Source organism: Rhinatrema bivittatum, chromosome 11, assembly GCF_901001135.1.
Source record: "Rhinatrema bivittatum chromosome 11, aRhiBiv1.1, whole genome shotgun sequence".
Classification (NCBI taxonomy): Eukaryota; Metazoa; Chordata; class Amphibia; order Gymnophiona; family Rhinatrematidae; genus Rhinatrema; species Rhinatrema bivittatum.
This window is the reverse complement of record NC_042625.1, coordinates 1,065,053-1,087,685: the sequence shown is the minus strand read 5'-3', so window position 1 is coordinate 1,087,685 and position 22,633 is coordinate 1,065,053. Positions and strand designations below refer to the sequence as shown.

At 43.8% G+C, this 22,633-nt stretch overlaps 1 protein-coding gene across 2 annotated transcripts in view; it reads right to left on the bottom strand.

Annotated features, from left to right (window-relative positions):
* Positions 1 to 1,090: 1,090 nt before the first annotated feature.
* The window catches only part of NEFH (neurofilament heavy), a 66,455-nt gene continuing 44,912 nt past the window's right edge, over positions 1,091 to 22,633 (bottom strand). For both annotated transcript variants that reach the window (XM_029571016.1, XM_029571017.1), the window contains exons 2-4: positions 8,829 to 9,028; positions 7,164 to 7,288; positions 1,091 to 3,243 (exon numbers count right to left, since the gene is read on the bottom strand). In XM_029571016.1, the coding sequence (XP_029426876.1) occupies positions 1,692 to 3,243; positions 7,164 to 7,288; positions 8,829 to 9,028 (1,877 nt within the window). In that variant the 3' untranslated portion in view covers positions 1,091 to 1,691. The remainder of the gene's footprint in view (positions 3,244 to 7,163; positions 7,289 to 8,828; positions 9,029 to 22,633) is intronic.

Sequence of the window (22,633 nt, the reverse complement as noted above, 5' to 3'; positions counted from 1 at the left end):
TACATCTTCTGACAATGAATTCCAGAGCTTAATTGTGTATTGAGTGAAATAATTTCTTTGATTTGTTTTAAATGTGCTACTTGCTTACTTCAGAGAGTGCCCTCTAGACCTCCTATTGTCTGATAGGTAAGTGTAAATTGATTATTTACTCTATTCAAGTCCGCTATTATTTTATAGACCTCTATCATATCCCCCCTCAGTTGTCTCTTCTCCAAGCTGAACAGCCCTAACCTCTTTAGCCTTTCCTTATAGGGGAGCTGTTCCATGCCCTTTATCATTCTGGTCGCCCTTCTCTGTATTTTCTCCAGTGCAACTATATCTTTTCTGAGATGCAGCAACCAGAATTGCACACAGTATTCAATGTGCGGTCTCATCATCCTGTTTCCCCCTCCCCACTCCAAAGTCATCTCTACTCCTTGTAGCTCTGGTACTTCCCAAACCAGATCACATGCTGCTGTGTTGAATCTGTGTTGTACTGTTCATGAAAGCTGAATTATCATGGAGGAAGGCTTAAGGACCAACATCTTCAGTCTATATTGCTCTGCCTAGCACAATGGTCAGTTACTTGATCTTGGGGAGAAGAGGATGAGGCACAGCTCTATTGAACCTTCATTCATGGCTGCCTGATCTTTTTTTTCCCCCCCCATCTCCTTGCAGCCCAGGATCTACAGCAACTTGTTATAACTAATTAGGAAATCTTGGTTTCTCTCTGAAGTTTGATCACTGCCATTCTTAGATTTAGTATATTCAGTCTTACTCAACTGTAGTTTCTGACCCAGTTAGAATCCATCCCAATGCTGTTCACTGCTGTTTATAGCAGGTGGGAGTCTAAAGTTGAGGTGCCATGGGATTTTACTCACAGTTGTGAGGTGCTTTTCCTAACTGGACCTTTAGCTGCAACAGTCTTTAGCAAAGGTCATGGACAATGGCTCCCTTCCGAACCTGGTACATATGTGCCCTGAACACCCCTGAGTGTTGTTCCTACTCCTGGGGGCTGCAAACCACTGCCTCTGCAGCACAACTCTATCATAAAACTTCTCCAGCATAGGCTAGGTCACACATGAGATGCAGAAAGAAATCAGAGAGACCATGCATTTTAAGCACTTATTTATCTCTAATATTTTATTGCACATATTAATAAGCAAAGTAATCAAGTGAATCATTACTTTGTATGTGTGAGTGTCTGTGACTTTGTTTAACCTGCTCTTATGGAACATCTACAGCTTTGCAGAGCCTGGCAACAAGCAATTCAGCAACAGTGGTCAAATGAAGGCAGTTCTAACTTTCACTCAAGATCTCTATCTACATCCTTAAAGCAGAAATGTGTTTCTTACAGTGCATGTTTTGTTTGTGTTTTTTATTGCATTTGCCCATCAATTGCACAGACAATAAATGCTTTTATCTGAAAAGGGCAGTTTCATATTCAAGTGTTAGGTTTTAAATATGGCATTCTGCATATAATGACATTCAGCTACATGAAGCTATTAGAACATAACTGACCACCACTTGCTATTTGGTTTCTCTTTCTTTCAACATACTTTCTCACAAGTTCCAGCATAAAGAAAGCAAATATAAAATCTAAGCAATGTCTCTTATTGAAGATACATATCATTAAGGGAAAAAAGCTCAATCTTTTTTCTTTGGTGGTCCGCAAACATTCTGCTTTAATTTTCTTTTAAATCCACAAAATTTTATTTTTCACTCTTCTTAGCTTTGTCCTCTCCTGCTTTCTCAGAGGGCTTGCTCTCCTTGTGATCTGTGCTGGAGGACTTCTCCACCTTCTCAGTCTTGCTCTTGCTGAGTTTGGGGGCATCCTTTTCACTCTCAGCTTTCAAGCTCTCCTTAGCTTCTTTGCTGGATTCTTTTTTCGTGCCCTTCTCCTCTTTGGATTTAGTTTCTGTTTTTGATTTCTCTTCCTGATCCTTTTTGGGCTCTAGTTTCTTCTCTATCTCCTTTGCTATGATTTCTTTGGGTTCTTCCTTCTTTTCTGTTGCTTTTTTTACATCAGCCTTTGGCTTCGCAGGCTCTTTCTTCTCTGCAGGTTTACTAGGCTCCTTGATCTTAGACTCTTTATCCCAAGCTATAGGTTCAGGTTCTTTTTTGACCACTTTCTCCTCTGCCTTCTTTTCCTCTTTGGGTTTTGATTCTGGCTTAGCTGACTCTTTATCTTTTACTTCTTTTTCCTGTTTTGGTTCATCCTTTCCAGTATCTTTCTTCTCTTCTTTTGGAGCTTTCTTCTCCTCCTTTTTCTTCTCTTCTGCTGGAGCTTCAGACTTTGCAGGTTTTTTCTTGTCTTTTTCTTCTGCCTTGATTTCTATTTTAGGTGGTTCCTTGGGGCTTTCCTCAATCTCGGCCTTCTTGGCAGTGTCCTTCTCCTTTGTCTTCTTTTCTTCTTTGGCTTCAGGTTCTGTAGTCCTCTTGGTAGGGGATTCCTTTTTTGATGGCTCTTCGTTCTTGCTTTCTTTTTTATCCTCTGCCTTCTTTAAAGGCTCATTTTCTTTAACCTCTTTTGGTTCTTCTTTCTTAGCCTCTGTTGTCTTCTCTTCTTTTGTAGGTATCTTAGTTTCTTTCTGAGGATGTTTACTTGGATCTTCTTTAGGGACTTTTTTTTTTTCGTGTACTGGTGACTTGACCACATCCTTGACTGGTGATTCTGCCTCAGAAGATTCAGCCTCCTCCTTTTCTGGTGACTTGGCATTCTCTGCCTCAGGTGACTTGGCTTCTTCCTTTTCTGGTGACTTGGCCTCCTCTGCCTTAGGTGACTTGGCTTCTTCCTTTTCAGGTGACTTGGCCTCCTCTGCTTCAGGTGACTTGGCTTCTTCCTTTTCAGGTGACTTGGCCTCCTCTGCTTCAGGTGACTTGGCTTCTTCCTTTTCGGGTGACTTGGCCTCCTCTGCCTCGGGTGACTTGGCTTCTTCCTTTTCGGGTGACTTGGCTTCTTCCTTTTCGGGTGACTTGGCCTCCTCTGTCTCAGGTGACTTGGCTTCACTCTCTTCTTCACCCTTGACCTCTTCCTCTTCTTTTTCTGTCTCCTCTTCTTCTGTTACCTCTTCAGTCACCTGGGTTTCCTCTGTTTGCTCTTCCAAAATCACTGTCTCCTTATCAGACTTCTCCACAATCTTAATTTTCTCTTCACGTTTAACCTTTATGTGTTTTGAAGAAGGGATTTTAGTGGGCCCATTGGTGAAAGAGGATGGTCCTAGTCCAAAACCAATACGGCACTCTTCTCCTTCCAGGAGCTTTCTGAGGGAAAATAGTGAAAACAAGAGCTAAACACACTTATTCATTTGTGTTTTAATTATCTATTTGAATACAGGTGCAGTGTAACTTTAAACCATAGTCTATTTATTTAACAGATTTTTTTTTATACTGACATTAAAATGCACATCATATCGGTTTACATTATAACAAAGAAAGAGATGGAAATGGAAGTTACAATGAACAGGGGAAAAGGGTAACAGGACAAAACAATAAAGGAGATTAAAGTAAAGGCAGAAGTGAGATTAAAAGAGTGGTACAAAGGAACAAAAGGTTAAAACTAATAGAAAACAAAACTATTTACAGAATGCAGCGAGAGGCATCAAATTACATATTTACAGAATTCAGCAGAATTGGTTAGGTTAAGGAAGGTTACGACTAAAATTGTTTGGTAAAAAATGTAGAAAAAGTACCATACTAAGCCATCAAAAATAAAATAAATTACACGAACACAATACAGTAGTTGGGGAAAGATGTTATTGTTATAAAAATAATGCATATTTAAAGATGTATGCTGTCATGACTACTAAAGGTACCTTCCATAAGCAATATCTGGCTTGAGCAAGGGACTTTTGGAGTCAGTAATATGCATTGTCAACATCTGCTTGCCTAATAAAAAAGGTATCATGTCTACCTTTTTTTAAAAAGAATAAAACCACTTTTCCACTTTCACGACTACAGAACTATTTTGCAATCAATAATCTTTGCTAAACTAGATTATTGCAACTCTATACTATTAGGTCTTCCTTCATCTCACACTAAACCCCTTCAGATGGTTCAAAACACGGCAGTGAGAATATTAACAAACACACGGAGAAGAGACCACATATCACCAATCCTCAAAGACCTTCACTGGCTGCCAATTCACTACAGAATCATATATAAGTCCATAACCACTATTTACAAAGCCATCTATCAATACTCTCTGCTTAACCTTCAAATTCCACTCAAAAAATATACTTCCTCTAGACCAGGGGTCAGGAACCTTTTTGGCTGAGAGAGCCATAAACGCCACATATTTTAAAATGTAATTCCATGAGAGCCATACAATATGTTTAAAACTAAATACAAGTAAATGTGTGCATTTTATGTAAGATCACACTTTTAAAGTACAATAAGTCTCTGAAAATATTACACCAGGCCTTAAGACACCAATACATCTCCTATTAGGAAAACGGACCAAGTCAGGCTGCTATAGAGTCCTACACAGAAACTACACGCCAGCAGAAAACCTCACCTGAATCACGTGCTGTCCCTCACCTAACATAGAATAAAGAGACCAAAACGCATAACAAGAAGCATGCAGAAAAAACTGAATTGGAAACTGCAACAAGCCAGAGTCTCTGTATGCAGTGTAACAAAGGAAAAAAGAAACATCACCCATCCTTATAAAACAAATCAAGAAATATAAAATCATCAGCAGTAAAACTGTACTAACAAAAAGAACATATTTCGAAACAGCTGAGTGGAATATCCAATAATTAAAAACTCATATAAAACATTTCCAGATACCAACAAAATATTTCAAAATAGCAGACATAAAGACCCAGTAATGAAAAATAAGGATACAAAACTTTTTTTGCTCTGCATACCTGGGAACGTTTGATATCAGGTGTCCTGAGATTGTTCTGAATTAGCAGGAGGAGGGGTGGTTTGCTTGGAACTTTCTCCTCTCTCAGTCACATACCAGCGCTCTCTCTCACACTGGCTCTCAATGACACACCTATACACACATGCTCTCAGTACTCACATATACCCATGTTTTTTCTCTCTCACGTATATAGGCTCTTAATTACACATTTACACACATGCTGTCTATCTTTTCACGCTTACACACACACACACAGGCTTTCAATCACATAAATACATGCTGTCTTTTTCTCTCACACACAGACTCTCATTCACATGCTTACAAACATGTCCTCTCTTTCTCTCATTTACACACAGGCTCTCAATCACATCCTCACATGCTCCATCACCTAAACCAGCTCTCAATCACACACAGACACACATGATCTCTCTCTTACTTATACACACAGGCTCTTAATCATACATACACATGATTTCTCTCACACACAAAGGATCTCAATCATACACACATACTCTTTCACACAAACAGGTTTTCAATCACAAACTTACACATACAGGTTCCCAATGGTAAACTTACATTCATGCTCTCTCTCTCTCACAGGCAGGCTCTCAATCACAGACATACTCTCTTTCACATATACAGGCTCTCAATCATTCACATACATGCATCTCACACACACACACACACACACACACACACAAGAGGAAGTGGAGATGCATCTCTCACTCACACACACACACACAGGGCCCCCCCCCACCCCGGGAACTCGCGGCAGCAGCAGCAGCCTCCTCCCAACGCTAACCTCTTCATTTTCAGCCCTCGCGGAGGCGGAGTCCCATCGGCCGCGGTTGAAGCTCTTCATTTTCCTCCGAGCCGCGCTGCAGTCTTCTTTTCTTCGGGCCGATGCCGAGCGCACTAGCGTGGCCTCTTCTTGCCGCGCACGCACCCAATACTCTCCGCTTCCTCTTCCGGGCCGCGGGGGGGGGGGGGGCGCGGGAAGAAGAGAGCACGCCGGTGCCGCTGACTCCAGCTGTCCTGCCGCGTTCCGCCCGGGCTGACAGCATTTTAAGCCCGGGCGGAGGAGGACCGGGGAGCAGCTGGGTCAGCGGGAAAGTGTGGCGACTGTCTGCGAGCCAGATGCAGCCCTCAGAAGAGCCATATCTGGCTCGTGAGCCATGGGTTCCCGACCCCTGCTCTAGACCCATCAGAGAGTCCTACAGAGAATCCCTACAAGTACCACACTCCAAAACCACTCGGCACATAACCGCCAGAGACAGGGCTTTCTCCACTGCAGGACCAACACTATGGAACTCCATCCCACCAGATTTGCGACAGGAACCATGCCTTCCTACATTTAGGAAAAGACTCAAAACGTGACTATTTTTGAAAGCCTTTCCAGACCTAAACTGAACCTTAATTCATCATTAACCTAATCGCTTAGACTTTGCCTTAATATGGTAATTAATAACTCCACCTTAACAGGGTAATTCATTAATGTTGCAAATGCCGCCATTGGCATATTTGTTCTCTCTGTTAAAATCCTAGCTTCTTTTCTCTGTTCCAAGTTGTATAACTCCCTTGTTTTATTGTAACTGCAACCTTTCGCCTTCACTTGTCTGTTTATTATTATTATTATCATTAATTATTATTTTGTACCCTCTCCACTTGTTAATTGTAAACCGACATGATGCAATTTTCATCGCGAATGCCGGCATAGAAAAACTTTAAATAAATAAATAAATACCAAACTATTGTATTGGTTTCTTGGAACTACGAAAGTTATACATTTTTATTTTGATGACAAAGGCTTTGATGTGGCGTTCCAACCATCTGGTGCATGAAGATGTCCTATAGACATGCATACCCAATACTCTGGTAAAGGGAAAGACATTTGTGGTTTCCATTTCAAGCTTTCATATCTTCCCTCCCTGCCCTTCTGAAATAATGTCTATATAACTGCTGGGAAGCATGTAGGTGCAGCACTTCCACTTTTGTGTTGCAGTTTAAATTTAGTGGTATGTATCTAAGAAATTAGTGAGAATCTCCACTTAATTCCTCCTGGAGCCTGGCACCCATTTCAAGCACCTCAATATTTGATAGACTTGGGGAAGGCAAGAGGATGGCATGATCTTCAAATAAAAGCAAAGGCAATACATGGCAGGACATTGTATCAAAGAGTGGTCAATCAAATTGAATAATAAGTTCTCACCTATTGCAAAGCTAGCTTTGTACTAATAAGGCCCTTTGCTTACCTGCTACCATTTACTGAATCTTGATATGCCTTTAAAAATCCCCTTTTGCTCATTAACTTTACCTATAGGCTGCAATTTCAATATCCAGAGCCATTTTTACGTTTAGAAGGTCCTGATATTCTCGGAGCTGGGATGCCATTTCCCATTTGGTGTTCCTTAGCTCACTCTCCAGCTGCTGGATGGTTTCCTGAAGAAAAAACAGCAAAGTTGGGTTATGGATTGGAGGTCATCAACTGCTCGGATCATGAGTTCTGCCACTATAGCAGGAGAACAACCACCCTACACCACAGCACAACAGACTAAGTTGATCTATGAAGCCATATTGGTCTCAACTGTTAATGGTACTATAGAGAATAAGGAAATGTCAGGACCTTCTCTCTTTTGAACTCAGAGGTGTCAACTCAAAATCTTTCTAAATGTTAGGACAATTTTATTAAAAAGACACTTTTGATGTTTAATCCTGCTTTCAGGACTGTATCTAGGACAGCAACATTTAGATTAGGGGAGTGGGAGTGGGGACATTTCCTGCTCTTAACCCCTCCACCACCTTCCTGTAATAATGCCCCACCTGCCATTGCTGCTGCACCTTTCCCAGAACCTGGGCTCCCAGCTCTAATGGAGATCACAGGGAAAATAGCCTATACTCGTACACCCTGCCCCCTCTGGGCTTCCATGCAGGAGGCACAACCTGTGAGCTAAGGCTTAATCTTTGCACTTACTTCACTGTAAGAATCACCACTGGAGCCAGAAGCCAAGATCTCGGGGGAGGGTGGATGCTACCATGCAATTATCAGGGGTTTGTCTAGGGTGTGGGGGGAGGCATGGCAGCAGCACTGAATCAGTAAATAGGAGCAGAAGTGGGCCATTTCTGTACCTATCTGCTTATGCAATGGTCATTACATCATTGTGTCTCCTATGGGTTTGGGTAGCAGGGAATTAATCCCTCTCCCCCCCCCCCCACCCCAAATATTCAACAGTATTCAATCTCAGCCAAAAGGCCAAGCAGGGACCACCTTCAGCATATAGCTCAAAATCCCGTGTGATTCTGTATTTCATCTTAGCCAGAAAGCAAAGCTTTTTTTTTAAATGAGTATTCATATAAACAACATTACAGACTGCTAGGGATGGTTACAATCATTATTGGTTTTGCTATGCTAATGTATATGCCATACTTGTAAAATCTTCCCTTATACTCCCATCCCATTAGCAAAAAAAGATTCTGGAAAGGGGGCGAGGAGAAGCTGTGTACAGTTTAATAAGATCAAATAGTAATGACATCTTTATGGCTCCTGATAGTGGTAAAGTCCCAACCCCCCCCCTTAGCCCTAGTGGCATCCTATGCAGGTAAGGAGATCAAGACATACCCCCCCTCTCAGCACCGCAGCAATGCCCTGTGCAGTCACACACCCCCAAGCCTGCAACTCTCTAATCTTAGTTGACAGACTCATTTCTCCCACACTTCCCCGATTGGATTAATTTGCAGTCTCTGCTGTAGTTCTGTGAAAATAAGATCATAAGAAATTGCCATGCTGGGTCAGACCAAGGGTCCATAAAGCCCAGCACCCTGTTTCCAGCAGAGGCCAAACCAGGTCACAAAAACCTGGCAATTACCCAAACATTTGTTTACACCCTCTTAAATCTTTGTAATATTCTCTTCTACTGCTGCTAGTACTTATTTCTATGAGATAGTCCCTTCTCTGTGGAGCTTACAATGTAGTTGGATCTACCTGATAGGATACAATATCAACATGGTGACGATCCTCAGTGTCCATCCTCTGCCTTTCCAAAGAGTCCTTAGTCCCTTTTAGTGTCTCAAGCTCGGTAATTTTACACTGGAGCTGACGACGGTGTTCTAGAACATCATCCTGAGCAGAGCGGATTGCATCAGTGTTAACCTTTGCTGCTTCAGACAGCTTATCCATTCTCACTGCCATAGCACATAAAGAGAAAGAAAAACATATTCATAACTTGTATGTTAACGGACAGTCATCCACTCTACCTGAGGCAGCTGGAAAAACACTGCATCCTCTTAAGTAGAATCTTTCTAAGAAACCAGGAGCAGCCCTGGTCTGTTCCATTCATGCAACCTAACTTCCAGTGTACTACAGATTGTGTAATCTCATGGGCCAGTTCAGACACTGCTCATTTCTGAAGGATAACATGAACAAGAGGCAGGAGGCACCTTATAGACTGGTTATGTTCTATACACTAGGCTAACACAGCTGTCCTGCTGAAGATCTGAACCACTTATAACAATGAACTGCCCAGTGATTTCACTCTTTTAAATTTTTATTTATAATATTTCCTTATATACAAAGAAATGTATAGAAATACAGAGACAAAAATATGGAATACAAATAACAAAAAAAATAAAAACTATAACATATCTTCATCCAAAATTTACAAATTACAGTATTAAGGTGATGTATTGTTCTCTCGCACTGAGGTCAAGTCTCCCAGGGCTACTGCCCGGGAGGAAAGGGTTAGGCCGGCCATCATAGTTGGTGATTCTATTATTAGAAATGTAGATAACCGGGTGGCTGATTGACATGAGGACTGCCTGGTAACTTCCCTGTCTGGTGCGAAGGTGGCAGACCTCATGCGTCACTTAGATAGGATTATAGACTCTGCTGGGGAGGAGCCGGCTGTCGTGGTACATGTGGGCACCAACGAATGTGGAAGAGAGGTTCTGGAAGCCAAATTTAGGATTTTAGGTAGTAATCTGAAATCCAGAATCTCCATGGTAGCATTCTCTGAAATGCTTCCTGTTCCACGTGCAGGTCCCCAGAGGCAGGCAGAGCTCCAGAGTTTCAATGCGTGGATGAGACGATGGTACAGGGAAGAGGGATTCAGCTTTGTAAGGAACTGGGGAAACCTTTGGGGAAAGGGGACACTTTCTGAAAGGATGGGCTCTACCTTAACCAGAGAGGAACCAAGCTGCTGGCAGTAACTTTCAAAAAGGAGATAGAGCAGCTTTTAAACTAGAACAAGGGGGAAAGCCGACAGTCACTCAGCATTGCATGGTTCGGAGAAATGTATCCTTGAAGGATACTAATGAAACAGGAGAGTTAGGGCATCCCAACAGAGAGGTTCCATTAAAAGCAAACATAGTCCATATGCCTATATGTAAAAAATCACCAAAGCTAATGATTTCCGAATTATCCCAAACAACTGAAAAGCAGGTTGTTAAAACAAGCAAAAACCACACTTTGAAATGTCTGTATGCCAATGCCAGAAGTCTAAGAAGTAGGATGGGAGAGTTAGAGTGTATAGCAGCAAATGATGAGATTGACATAACTGGTATCACAGAGACGTGGTGGAAGGAGGATAACAATGGGACAGTGCTATATCAGGGTACAAATTATATCGCAATGATAGGGAGGATCAATTTGGTGGGGGTGTGGCACTTTATGTCCGGGAGGGTATAGAGTCTAACAGGATAAAGGTCATACAAGAGACTATTTATTTATTTATTTAAGTTGTTTTAATATACCGATGCTCAAGACCAAGTCTTATCGTACCGGTTTACAATGGAACAGGGGGAAAACCATTAAACAACTGTATTGAAGATAAAGTTACATTGAACAAGGAACAAAAAGATGGGCTTTGGAAGACAGGAAAGATATCAGAATATAATAACTGGAGAGTACTGAAAGTAGTCATCAACAAGAAACAATTAAGTAGTGAGATAAATAAAGGTTAACAAAATGTTAAAGAAATTCGGCTGGTGATCTATCATAGGCTACTATCAGGGGTAAATTTCCTGAGGAAGGTAGGAACAGGTGCGGTGAGCGGGGGGTAGAGGCAGGGCGGGAGACGGGTCGGGGGAGGAGAAGGGGAATGGGTAGGAGGGGGAACAGAGACAATATTGGTTGATAGAGGCTCTATCAACCGTAAGCTTGGACGAACAGATAGGTTTTCAGTTTCTTTCTGAAAGATAAATGGCATTGTTCCTGACGAATCTCTGGGGGGAGAGAATTCCAATGGAGCGGACCCACTGACTAAATTAAAGATGACCCGATAAAGTGCAAAACACACAAGTTTTAACTTGGAAGCACAGCGGGTGGTATGATGGTCCCTAACTTCAAAAAATTTCTTTGAAATAATATACAGTAATATATAGTATCGCAGCATTTCAAATAAGAAAAATACTTTGAACCACGTTGTTTGTTTTGATGAGATTTCAATTACCCCAATATTGACTGGGTAAATGTAACATCAGGACTTGCCAGAGATATAAAGTTCCTGGATGTAATAAATGATTGCTTCATGGAGCAATTGGTTCAGGAACCAACAAGAGAGGGAACTATTTTAGATTTAATTCTTAGTGGAATGCAGAATTTGGTGAGAGAGGTAACGGTGGTGGGGCCACTTGGCAACAGTGATCATAACATGATCAAATTTAAACGGAAAGGTGCAGCTGCAAAGGTTAAAAGTGTTCAACAGGCTTGGACATTGTTTAAAAATACAATCCTAGAGGTGCAGTCCATATGTATTCCACATATTAAGAAAGGTGGAAAGAAGGCAAAACGATTACAGTCCTGGTTAAAAGGTGAGGTGAAAGAGGCTATTTTAGCCAAAAAATATCCTTCAAAAATTGGAAGAAGGATATATCTGAAGAAAATAGGATAAAACCTAAGCATTGTCAAGTTAAGTGTAAAACATTGATAAGACAGGCGAAGAGAGAATTTGAAATGAAGTTGGCCATAGAGGCAAAAACTCATAATAAAAACTTTTAAAAATATATCCAAAGCAAGAAACCTGTGAGGGAGTCGGTTGGACCATTAGATGACCGAGGGGTTAAAGGGGCTCTTAAGGAAGATAAGGCCATTGCAGAAAGACTAAATGAATTCTTTGCTTCAGTGTTTACTAATGATGATGTTGTGGAGATACCAGTTCTGGAGGTGGTTTTCAGGGGTGATGAGTCAGACGAACTGAACGAAATCACTGTGAACCTGGAAGATGTAATAGGCCAGATTGACAAACTAAAGAGTAGCAAATCACATGGACCGGATGGTATGCATCCTAGGGTACTGAAGGAACTCAAAAATGAAATTTCTGATCTATTAGTTAAAATTTGTACCCTATCATTAAAATCATCCATTGTAACTGAAGACTGGAGGGTGGCCAATGTAACCCCAATATTTAAAAAAGGCTCCAGAAGCGATCCGGGTAACTATAGACCAATGAGCCTGACTTCAGTGCCAGGAAAAATAGTGGAAACTATTCTCAAGATCAAAATCGTAGAGCATATAGAAAGACATGGTTTAATGGAACACAGTCAACATGGATTTACCCAAGGGAAGTCTTACCTATCAAATCTTCATTTTTTTGAAGGGGTTAATAAACATGTGGATAAAGGTGAACCGGTAGATGTAGTGTACTTGGATTTTCAGAAGGCATTTGACAAAGTCCCTCATGAGAGGCTTCTACGAAAACTAAAGTCATGGGATAGGAGGCGATGTCTTTCGTGGATTACAAACCGGTTAAAAGACAGGAAACAGAGAGTAGGATTAAATGGTCAATTTTCTCAGTGGAAAAGGGTAAATAGTGGACTGCCTCAGGGGTCTGTACTTGGACCGGTGCTTTTCAATATATATATAAATGATCTGGAAAGAAATACTAGTGAGGTTATCAAATTTGCAGATGATATAAAATTATTCAGAATAGTTAAATCACAAGCGGACTGTGATACATTACAGGAGGACCTTGCAAGACTGGAAGATTGGGCATCCAAATGGCAGATGAAATTTAATGTGGACAAGTGCAAGGTGTTGCATATAGGGAAAAATAACCCTTGCTGTAGTTTCACAATGTTAGGTTCCATATTAGCAGCTACCAACCAGGAAAAATTTCTAGGCATCATAGTGGATAATAGGGGTGTGCATTCTTTTTTGCCGTATTGGCGATCCGCAACGTATGTTGCCATATACATTATATATGTGGGGAGGCGAAACGCATCGCGACTCCCCAAGTATGTACCGTATTATCCGTTTAATTCGGTGCACCCCGCGGCGCGCGCTTTTCTTCGCCCCCATTACTTACCAGCTAGCTTAGGATTTTCACAAAATTGCAGCGCCCATGCCCTACATTCCGGTATCCATGCCGACCTGTCTGACCCTATCCTGTGAGTCACAGTGACTCACAGGAAAGGGTCGGACAGGTCGGCATGGATACCAGAATGCAGCGTATCCGCGCTGACATTTTGTGAAATGCACTGAATGCAGCCAATCGCGCTGTCATTCAGTGCTCTCTGTCGATTTTACTGATGAGCCAGCACTATATAAAGATCAGCACGAGGAGAGCCACGCATTTTATTTCCAGCGATGCTGTGGGGAGGTGGGCTTGGTGTAAAAGGAGGCTGCACTGAGAGATAGGCTAGTTAAGGAAAGAAAAAGCTAATTATTCTTTATTTTGCTGCAGTGCCAGGTCCAGCTAGTCCTGTTTCTTTCAAGCTGTTTATTTAGGTGATCTGACTGAGAAGAGAAGCTGTGCCAGGGAGAGAAGCAGCTACCACTCAGCATTAGGGTGTTGTGGCTGGCTTGGAGAGATTTATTATTTTCAATTTCATCCATTTTTCTGGAGTGACAAAAATTCCAGCTTTTTTAAACTGATTTTTTTTTAATTCAAGTCACTTAGTCTCTCTGTGCACTGGGCTTCAGTGGGTAGTGGTTAGTTTAACAGACTGAACCTTACTATTGGGTGGGTCTGTGCAGTCAAGTGCCCAGGGAGTCTGCCTCTTTTGTGCTTACAAGCAAGCAGCTTCTGTGGGCACGCCACCCACATTAGTGCACAGCCAGGCACCGTAACAGTCGGCAGTGGGTATTTTTAGCAGACTGAATCTAACTATTGGGTGGGTCTGTGCAGTCAAGTGCCCAGGGAGTCTGCCTCTTTTGTACTTACAAGCAAGCAGCGTCTGTGTGCACACCACACACATTAGTGCACAGCCAGGCACCGTGACAGTGTGTAGTGGTTAGTTTAACAGACTGAACCTTACTATTGGGTGGGTCTGTGCAGTCAAGGTCCCAGGGAGTCTGCCTCTTTTGTGCTTACAAGCAAACAGTGTCTGTGTGCACACCACACACATTAGTGCACAGCCAGGCACTGTGACAGTGGGAGGCACTACTCAGTGACATTAAATCCATAATGTCAGGGAAAGATAGATGTAGTCGGGTGATTGGGACTGGCAGAGGAGGCACCTCAAAAGACACTAGTGCAACACCATCAGTACAGTTAAAAAGGCACGTGTCGCAATCTAAACTCTTTGTAGGGGCTTGCAGTTCCATCCCGAAAAAAATGAAATCTGACCATGATGCATCGCCATTGCCACCACATGTTTCTGGCCCTGTAGTTTTGGAGGTGAGGGAAGGGGAGGCGGAGTCATGCCAGACAAAATTTAGACCCCAAAAGCAGCAGGGAGGACAGAAGTCTCGACTAACACTTAGCGTTGACAAGGTAGCGCAGTCACTGTTTGCTTCTGATTCAGATGAAGAATCTTCTTGTGTGGGATTCTCATCAGAAACGGAAGAAGTAATAGGTGAAGAATCTTCGGTAGGATCAGTTAGTCCTGTCTTAGCCTCCACAAATGTGCAGCAGGGGAGAAATGAAAGTGATGATGAGGAGGAGGAATAGCAGTCAGCACAAGCACAGAGGGTGACTGAGGGCCTCCTGGCATTGCTTCTCAGGGTGCACCCACTACCTCAGCTCCAGTGGCAGCTTCCACCCACAAGGCTTTAGAGAGGGGAGGATCACGAAAGACATCTGCGATCTGGAGCCACTTTAAAGTGAAGGAAGACCCGCATTATGCTAGGTGCAATTACTGTGCCAGGGCTATTAGCAGAGGCAAGCAAATGGGACATCTATCTAATTTTGGCATGAACCATCATATGAAGAGGCGACACCCAACAAGATTACTGCCATCTGGGGATGGTGGCAGTACCAGTCGGGGGACCCCTTCCACGTAGTGTGCAGTGGTAGAAAAGCAGCAGAGTCAGCCCACGCCCTCATCCCCTTCTAGCAGTCAGGTGGCAGGCCAGCAACCCCCTGACATGTGGCAGAAGCGACAATCCACCATGGAGGAAATGGGGTGGAGTGCGGTAACACTATCCCGGGGTAGGAGGCAGGCAGCCTCAAAGTTGTAACCAGGACCATTGGGGAAATGATTGCCCTTGAGGACCAGCCCTTGCAGTTAGTGGAGAATGTGGGTTTCAAGCGTTTTCTGAAGGTCGTACTTCCAAATTACAAAGTCCCCTCCAGAACCACATTTAGTAGAAAGGTCATCCCCAGCCTGTACAAGCACTGTCGCAGTCGCATGCAAGCGCTGCTAGCTAAGGCAGAGGGAAGAGTGCATTTCACCTGCGAAATCTGGACCGCCATGAATGCTGCACACTCTTACCTCTCTCTCTGACAGCACACTGGTGGGACATGGCTGAGGCAGGGGCAGCCAGCAGCTCTATTACTGAAGAAGTATCAGGGTGGAGGTGGGCTTTACTGCACACCCACCTGACGGACCAGGCCCATACCGCAGCCAATATTCTAGCATGCATCAGACAGATGCTGGAGGGCTGGCAACTACACCAGCGAGACAGGAAAACTCAGGCAGGGTTCTTTGTCACAGAAAATGGTGCAACCATGGTTAAGGCAATAAACGACAGGCACTTTAAGAACATCTGATGTTTTACACACACTCTGCACCTGGTAGTGAAGTCAGCTCTGGGGCTGGATTCCAATGACAAAGAGAATGAATACCTGCATAGGTTAATACACAAGTGCAGGAACATAGCGCACTTCCACAGAAGTGTGAAGGCGGGGCAGGTTCTCTGAAAAAAGCAGACTGATTTGGAGATACCTCACAAGTGTCTCATTCAAGACATTGCCACCCGGTGGAATTCCACCTTTATGATGCTGGAGAGGTTAGTGGAGCTGCAGACACCCCTTCATGAACTTTCTGGTACAATGGACATAGGTGTGCAGAATCCCCTAGGGCATCATGATTGGTTAGTCATGAGTCAGCTGGTAAAAATCCTGCAGCCCTTCAAGGATGTCACGGAGGAGCTGAGTTCCAGAAGTGCCACCTTGGCTGACATCATCCCTATAGTTAGTTTCCTGGATGAACATTTGGAGGCCTTTAAAGGGGAAGAGGGAATGACAGTTGAGGTGCTGCATTGTCTGAACGTTTTGCAGCAGCAGGTGAAAGAGAGATTAAGGCCTTTAGCAGAACAGAACACATACATGCTCGCCACAGTCTGTGATCCCCGTGTGAAAGGGAAACTCGCCCTACAGTACGATTGTCTCTTATTGGTGAAGGACCTGCTGTTAGCAAACGTCCGTGAAGAGAAGCGTCATAGGCAGAGACAGATTAGGCTTCAAGCAGAGGTGGAAACAGCAGGCACTTCAGAGAGTTGTGCTGCTAGCCCAAGCAGGAGCAGCACTGTGTCAGCGACATATAGTACCTCCTCCTCCACGTCAGAATGCGCAAGGCATGTTGCCCATAAATATTGATCTTTTGTGCAACGGGCGAGAGAGAAAGCAGCTGGCATGAGTGACTCTCAGCCTGCCCAAGCAAAGGAGACACCAGCACAGCTGTCAGTGACACGGTATCTCTCAGAGCCGATAGAAAACATGCAGACAGATCCGCTGGCATATTGGGCACACAAGTCCACTGTCTGGCCACACCTAGCCAAAGTGGCTCAGCGATATCTGTCATGTCCACTAACCAGTGTGCCCAGTGAACGATTCTTTTCAATGGCAGGGGATATCATGAGCCCTCACCGCTCAAGGCTGGCACCAGAGTTGATAGAAATGCTAGTGGTTTTGAAAGGAAACCTGCCTTTGGGTTTCCAAATTTTCCCTGTGAATGGCAAGATGAATAAATGCAATTCAAAGCCTTGCGGCAGCTCCAACTGCCTCCTATGCTCCAGATAATATAAGCACTGCAGCACATGTACGTTACCTCAAACGCTTTGCCTGACCGTCAACTGTCCAGGCCTTATGTTCCTACAAGTGTTTGACCTCAATTGCTTTGCCTGTCTGTCCAGGCCTTGTGTTCCTACAAGTATTTGACCTGGATTGCTCTGCCTGTCCATCCAGGCCTTATGTCCCTAGGTAGGATTGACCTCTGTCCTCGACTGCTGTGCCTGTCCGTCCAGGCCTTGTGTTCCTACAAGTGTTTGACCTTGATTGCTGTGCCTGTCCGTCCAGGCCTTGTGTTCCTACAAGTGTTTGACCTCAATTGCTTTGCCTGTCTGTCCAAGCCTTATGTCCCTAGGTGGGATTGACCTCTGTCCTCGATTGCTGTGCCTGTCCGTCCAGGCCTTGTGTTCCTACAAGTGTTTGACCTAGACTGCTGTGCCTGTCCATCCAGGCCTTGTGTTCCTACAAGTATTTGACCTGGATTGCTCTGCCTGTCCATCCAGGCCTTATGTCCCTAGGTAGGATTGACCTCTGTCCTCGACTGCTGTGCCTGTCCGTCCAGGCCTTGTGTTCCTACAAGTGTTTGACCTTGATTGCTGTGCCTGTCCGTCCAGGCCTTGTGTTCCTACAAGTGTTTGACCTCGATTGCTCTGCCTGTCTTTCCAGGCCATATGTCACTAGATGGGATTGACCTCTGTCCTTGACCGCTGTGCCTGTCTGTCCAGGCCTTACATCCCTACAAGGGCTTGACCTCTAATGCTGTGCCTGTCCATCCTCTGTCAAGGCCTTACATCCCTACAATGGCCTGAACTCTAATGCTGTGCCTGTCCATCCAGGCCTTATGTCCATACCAGGGCTTGACCTCTAACGCTGTGCCTGTCTGCCCAGCTTGGAGATAGGATATAGTTTTCATGACCTTCATAATACGGGCCATTTTCCCTACATGTTTTAGTTGCCACATTAATGTTTCTAGTGCTATAGAAAAACTGGTGGTAGTTGTACTCTAGTTCATCCTCTGTGTTCCCATTGTTTACAGAGGCACTGTAGGGTACAAAGTCAATACAGGTTGATATTGTAGATTTGGACTTGAGTAGCAGTTTTCTTATTTCTGAGAGCTCTTCAAGTTCCTTTGTTTTCAGCTGAAGTGCATAAGTACAGTCAGTAGCGTCTGGGTATTCACTAGATGCCAACGGAAACACCCCATTCTAGGGGTGAACCCATTCTAGAGAGCCCTTTCCTGCACAAAGGAACGTGAACTCTCTCCTGGGCCAGCCTGTCTTGCCCCTATCAAAACTACAGGGACCAGACTACCTTCGCTCTGCCAGCCTGTCTTGCCCCTATCAGCTTGCTGCCATACACCAAACGACTCACTTAACTCCTTGCGGTGTTCTTGCCACTATCATGGTTCCTCAGTGTGTTGGTGCTAGTCTTTCTGCTTGCTATGTTCCCCCTTCATTGTGCTGTAGGATGTTAATGCCACTTGTCTTGCCGCTTTGCCTGTCGTGCTGCCTTCGAGGGTTCATGCATCTGTTATCGGTGCTCTCTTTTGAAGCTGTGGTGTGTTTTTGACACTCTCGCTGCTACTTTGTGCCTCTGTTAAAGCACTCTTGCTACTTCTGGTACCCCTTTGCTCCTTTACAGTGCCTTAGGTTATTGATGCCACTTTGGTGCCACTTTGCCACAGTCTAAGTACCTTGGAGCTCTTTTGTTGTTCTGATGATTGCGCCCCAGACGTTTCATCAAAATTGATAATAAAACCTCAATTATGCAGCCAGAAATAGGCTGGAAATCCTTCCCCCATTGACTTTAATGGGAACCGGAAAACAAATTCACATATCAACGTATCGGGGCGCCATATGTCCGAATGAAACGGAAATGACCCCCGACGAATACGTATCACAAATGCAACGAATATTTTCCAGCTGCACATCCCTAGTGGATAATACTTTTAAATCGTCGGCTCAGTGTGCTGCAGCAGTCAAAAAAGAAAATAGAATGTTAGGAATTATTAGGAAGGGAATGGTTAATAAAACAGGAAATGTCATAATGCCTCTATATCGCTCCATGGTGAGACCGCACCTTGAATACTGTGTACAATTCTGGTCGCCACATCTCAAAACATATATATTTGCAATGGAGAAGGTACAGAGAAGGGCAACCAAAATGATAAAGGGGATGGAACAGCTCCCCTATGAGGAAAGGCTGAAGAGGTTAGGGCTGTTCAGCTTGGAGAAGAGATGGCTGAGGGAGGATATGATAAAGGTCTTTAAGATCATGAGAGGTCTTGAACAAGTAGATGAGACTCGGTTACTTACACTTTTGAATAATAGAAGGACTAGGGGGCATTCCATGAAGTTAGCAAGTAGCACATTTAAGACTAATCGGAGAAAATTATTTTTCACTCAACGCACAATAAAGCTCTGGAATTTGTTGCCAGAGGATGTGGTTAGTGTAGCTGGGTTCAAAAAAGGTTTGGATAAGTTCTTGTAGGAGAAGTCCATTAACTGCTATTTATCAAGTTGACTTAGGGAATGCATCAGTAGCATGGGATCTTCTTAGTGTTTGGGTAATTGCCAGGTTCTTGTGGCCTGGTTTGGCCTCTGTAGGAAACAGGATGCTGGGCTTGATGGACCCTTGGTCTGACCCAGCATGGCAATTTCTTATGTTCTTACCCAGACTATGCGACTCAGTCCCTGTTGGTTGTTGTCTGTATATAGATCTTATGTTCTTAAGAAAGGAGTCAGAAAAGCAAGGGAGATTATACAAAAACAAAATTCGGAAACTGGCATAGCATGTTAACAGTCTGTGCTATTTCTATACCCAAAATACACTTGGTTAACTCGGGAAGAGGTTAAAAGCCTCTTAGAATCTGAGAATGCTCTTAGTTGCTCTTGGGCAAAAAAGATGAAATAGTCATTGTTAAACTTAATAAATATTTGCAAGGATAGCGGAGGGAAAAGGAACATCCTAATGAAGCTGCTTCTTGTCTATAAGCAAGATAAGTCCATCTTTCTTGCGTTACACGCAGGGGCGGATTGGCCTATCGGGGCTTCGGGCATGCCCCGGTGGGCTGGTCACCCCAATCACGTGATAGGTGTTGGTCGAGGCAACCTGTGCCTAGGGCGCCGAGACTTAGGGGGTGCTGTGGCAGGCAGCAGAATTTTGAAAGGGCAAAAAGTGCCCTTTCAAAATTCTGCCAGCCCCCGACTCGCCCTGCCTCCTCCCCAGGGCCACCCTCCTGACGCCCCCCCTGGTGATCCAGCGGAGGGCTCGGAAGCGATCTGCCGCTCCCGAGGCCTCGGCTGCCACTAAGCAAAATGGTGCCGGTGATCTTTAGCCCCACCATGTGACAGGGGCCAACCAATGGCACTGGTAGCCCCTGTCACATGGTAGGGGCTGAAGGCCACCGGTGCCATTTTGGTTAGTGGCAGCTGAGGCCCCGGGAGTGGCAGATCGCTCCCGGGCCCTCCGCTGGACCACCAGGGGGGCGTCGGGAGGGTGGCATTGGGGGGAGGGGGAGGCAGGGCGAGTCGGGGGCTGGCTGCCTGCCACAGCGCCCAGTCTCCGGCTGCGCTGATCTTCCTTTCTTCGGCCACGTGATCAGCTAGACCGGCTGCGCCGATCTTCTTTCTGTGTGTATGTGAGATGTGGTGTGTATATGGTGAGTATGTGAGAAAGGAATCTGCCAGTTTAAAAAAATGAAATGTGATAATACATAGACCTCAACTTTTGTGCTGGTAGCGCAACTTTTGAAAAGTTGGATGAAAGATGAAATTACTGAATTTTAAGCATCCCTCTTCTGGAAAATAAAATTTAACAAAGTGGGTAGAGACAAATACTAAAGCAAAATAAAAAATTATATTTAAAATGTTCATCTCAGGAAAATCACAAATTTAAGATACTGATGGCAGGTGGGGTTTGTTTGTTTGTTTTAAGCATAATTTAAGCATGAAGACTAGAATAGTTCCAATCTGAAACGGTTTTGCTTTTTTTTTTTTAAGCCTTTAGAAAATGTATATTTTTAAATGACTAAGACTGGAATCTTCTGATTTAAAAGGGAAGCTGACTAAGGATGTCTTTCTGTTCCATATCTCCCACATGAATAATCATACGACTGATAGTTTGAAGAAAGACACTTGCTTTATTGCCTGAAAGCGTAAAACAAGAGAAGCTGTACGGTATGGATGGCTGTCCCTTGGGAGGACAGAACCTGAAGGAAGGGTGTCATTTTGCGTTCTGATAGGAATGTGTTTTTCTTATTTAACGGTTGGGAGCATCACTTTCACTTTTAGTAAAGTGAAAAATGCTGCAAGTCTGAAAGCAAGGTGCTTCTGTGAGAGAGTAATGTGTATGTGAGACAGGGAGGGTGCTTCTGTATGTGTGTGGTGTATATGTGAGTCAGGGAGGGTGCTTGTGTGTGTCAATGTGTGTGTGCGAGAGAGATGGAGCATGTTTTTGGCTGGCTTGTGGCTGTGAGAGAGGGGCATGTGTGTGATTGAGCCTGTTTGTAAGTGAGATAGAACATGTGTGTGATTGAGAGCTTGTGTGTAAGTGAAATAGAGCATGTGTGTGATTGAAAGCCTGTGTGTAAGTAAGAGAGAGCGAGAGCATTGTGTGATTGAGAGACTGGCCAGAGAGGTGACGTGTGTATGTGTGAGAGAGACTGATCAGGGAGATGATTGGTATGTATGTGCTTGTGTGTGTGTGTGAGAGAGAGAGACTGGATGGGGAGATGATTGGTGTGTGAGAGACAGAAACTGGTCCTGAGGGTGTGACTGGTGTGTGTGTGTGAGAGAGAAGAGACTGGTTGTGGTCCCTAAAGACTGTGAGGACAGCTTTAGCAGCTACTGCTGCTTCTGGTGTGGCCTGCAAGGGAAAGGAGTAGGAGAACTGCTGGAGAGGGTAAGTAAAGGTGGCTATTTAAGTTAATTTTTCTTGATTGACTACCATTTTAATTATTGGGTAGTATGTGATGTGTTTGCTGTTTGAAATATTTTATTGGTGTTTGGAGAATTTTAAATACATTTTATGAGTTTTTAATTGTTGGATATTATTCTGTTCATAGTTGTTGTGAAACATTTATTCTGCTTATTAGTATAGTTATACAATTATTTCTGTGTTGGGATCTATAGCTGCTTGGCTAGTTCTGTTTTCCTAATAGGAGGTGTATTGGTGTTTAGGGCCTGATTTAATATTTGTAGTGTTGCATTTTCATAGATAGGGTTGTTACTGTTTGAGTGCATTCCATAATAAAAGTGTAACTGTGCGGTTTAGTTTATGTGCATTACTGCAGATCCTGGTAGTATGTTAGGTCGGTTCTGTGTATGTGACCGAGGTGAGGTATTTTACTGTATCAGTCTTATTTGTTGTATTTTCTCAAGAGGACATGCAATAGTGATAAACTGCTGTCTTTTCATAAGTAGGGCTATTGAGCTGGTAGTTGGAGTTTGTGTTGCTATTACTGAGATGACACTAGAACCAGAATATATTTTTTGTAAGGTGAGTTGTACGGAGAATGTCATAATTCTGCTTTACATCCATAATTGTGGGTCAGGGGGGTTCCTGTGGATGCAAACTGTACTTTTACATTTAGCGCTATGATGGTCATGTGTTCAGTACG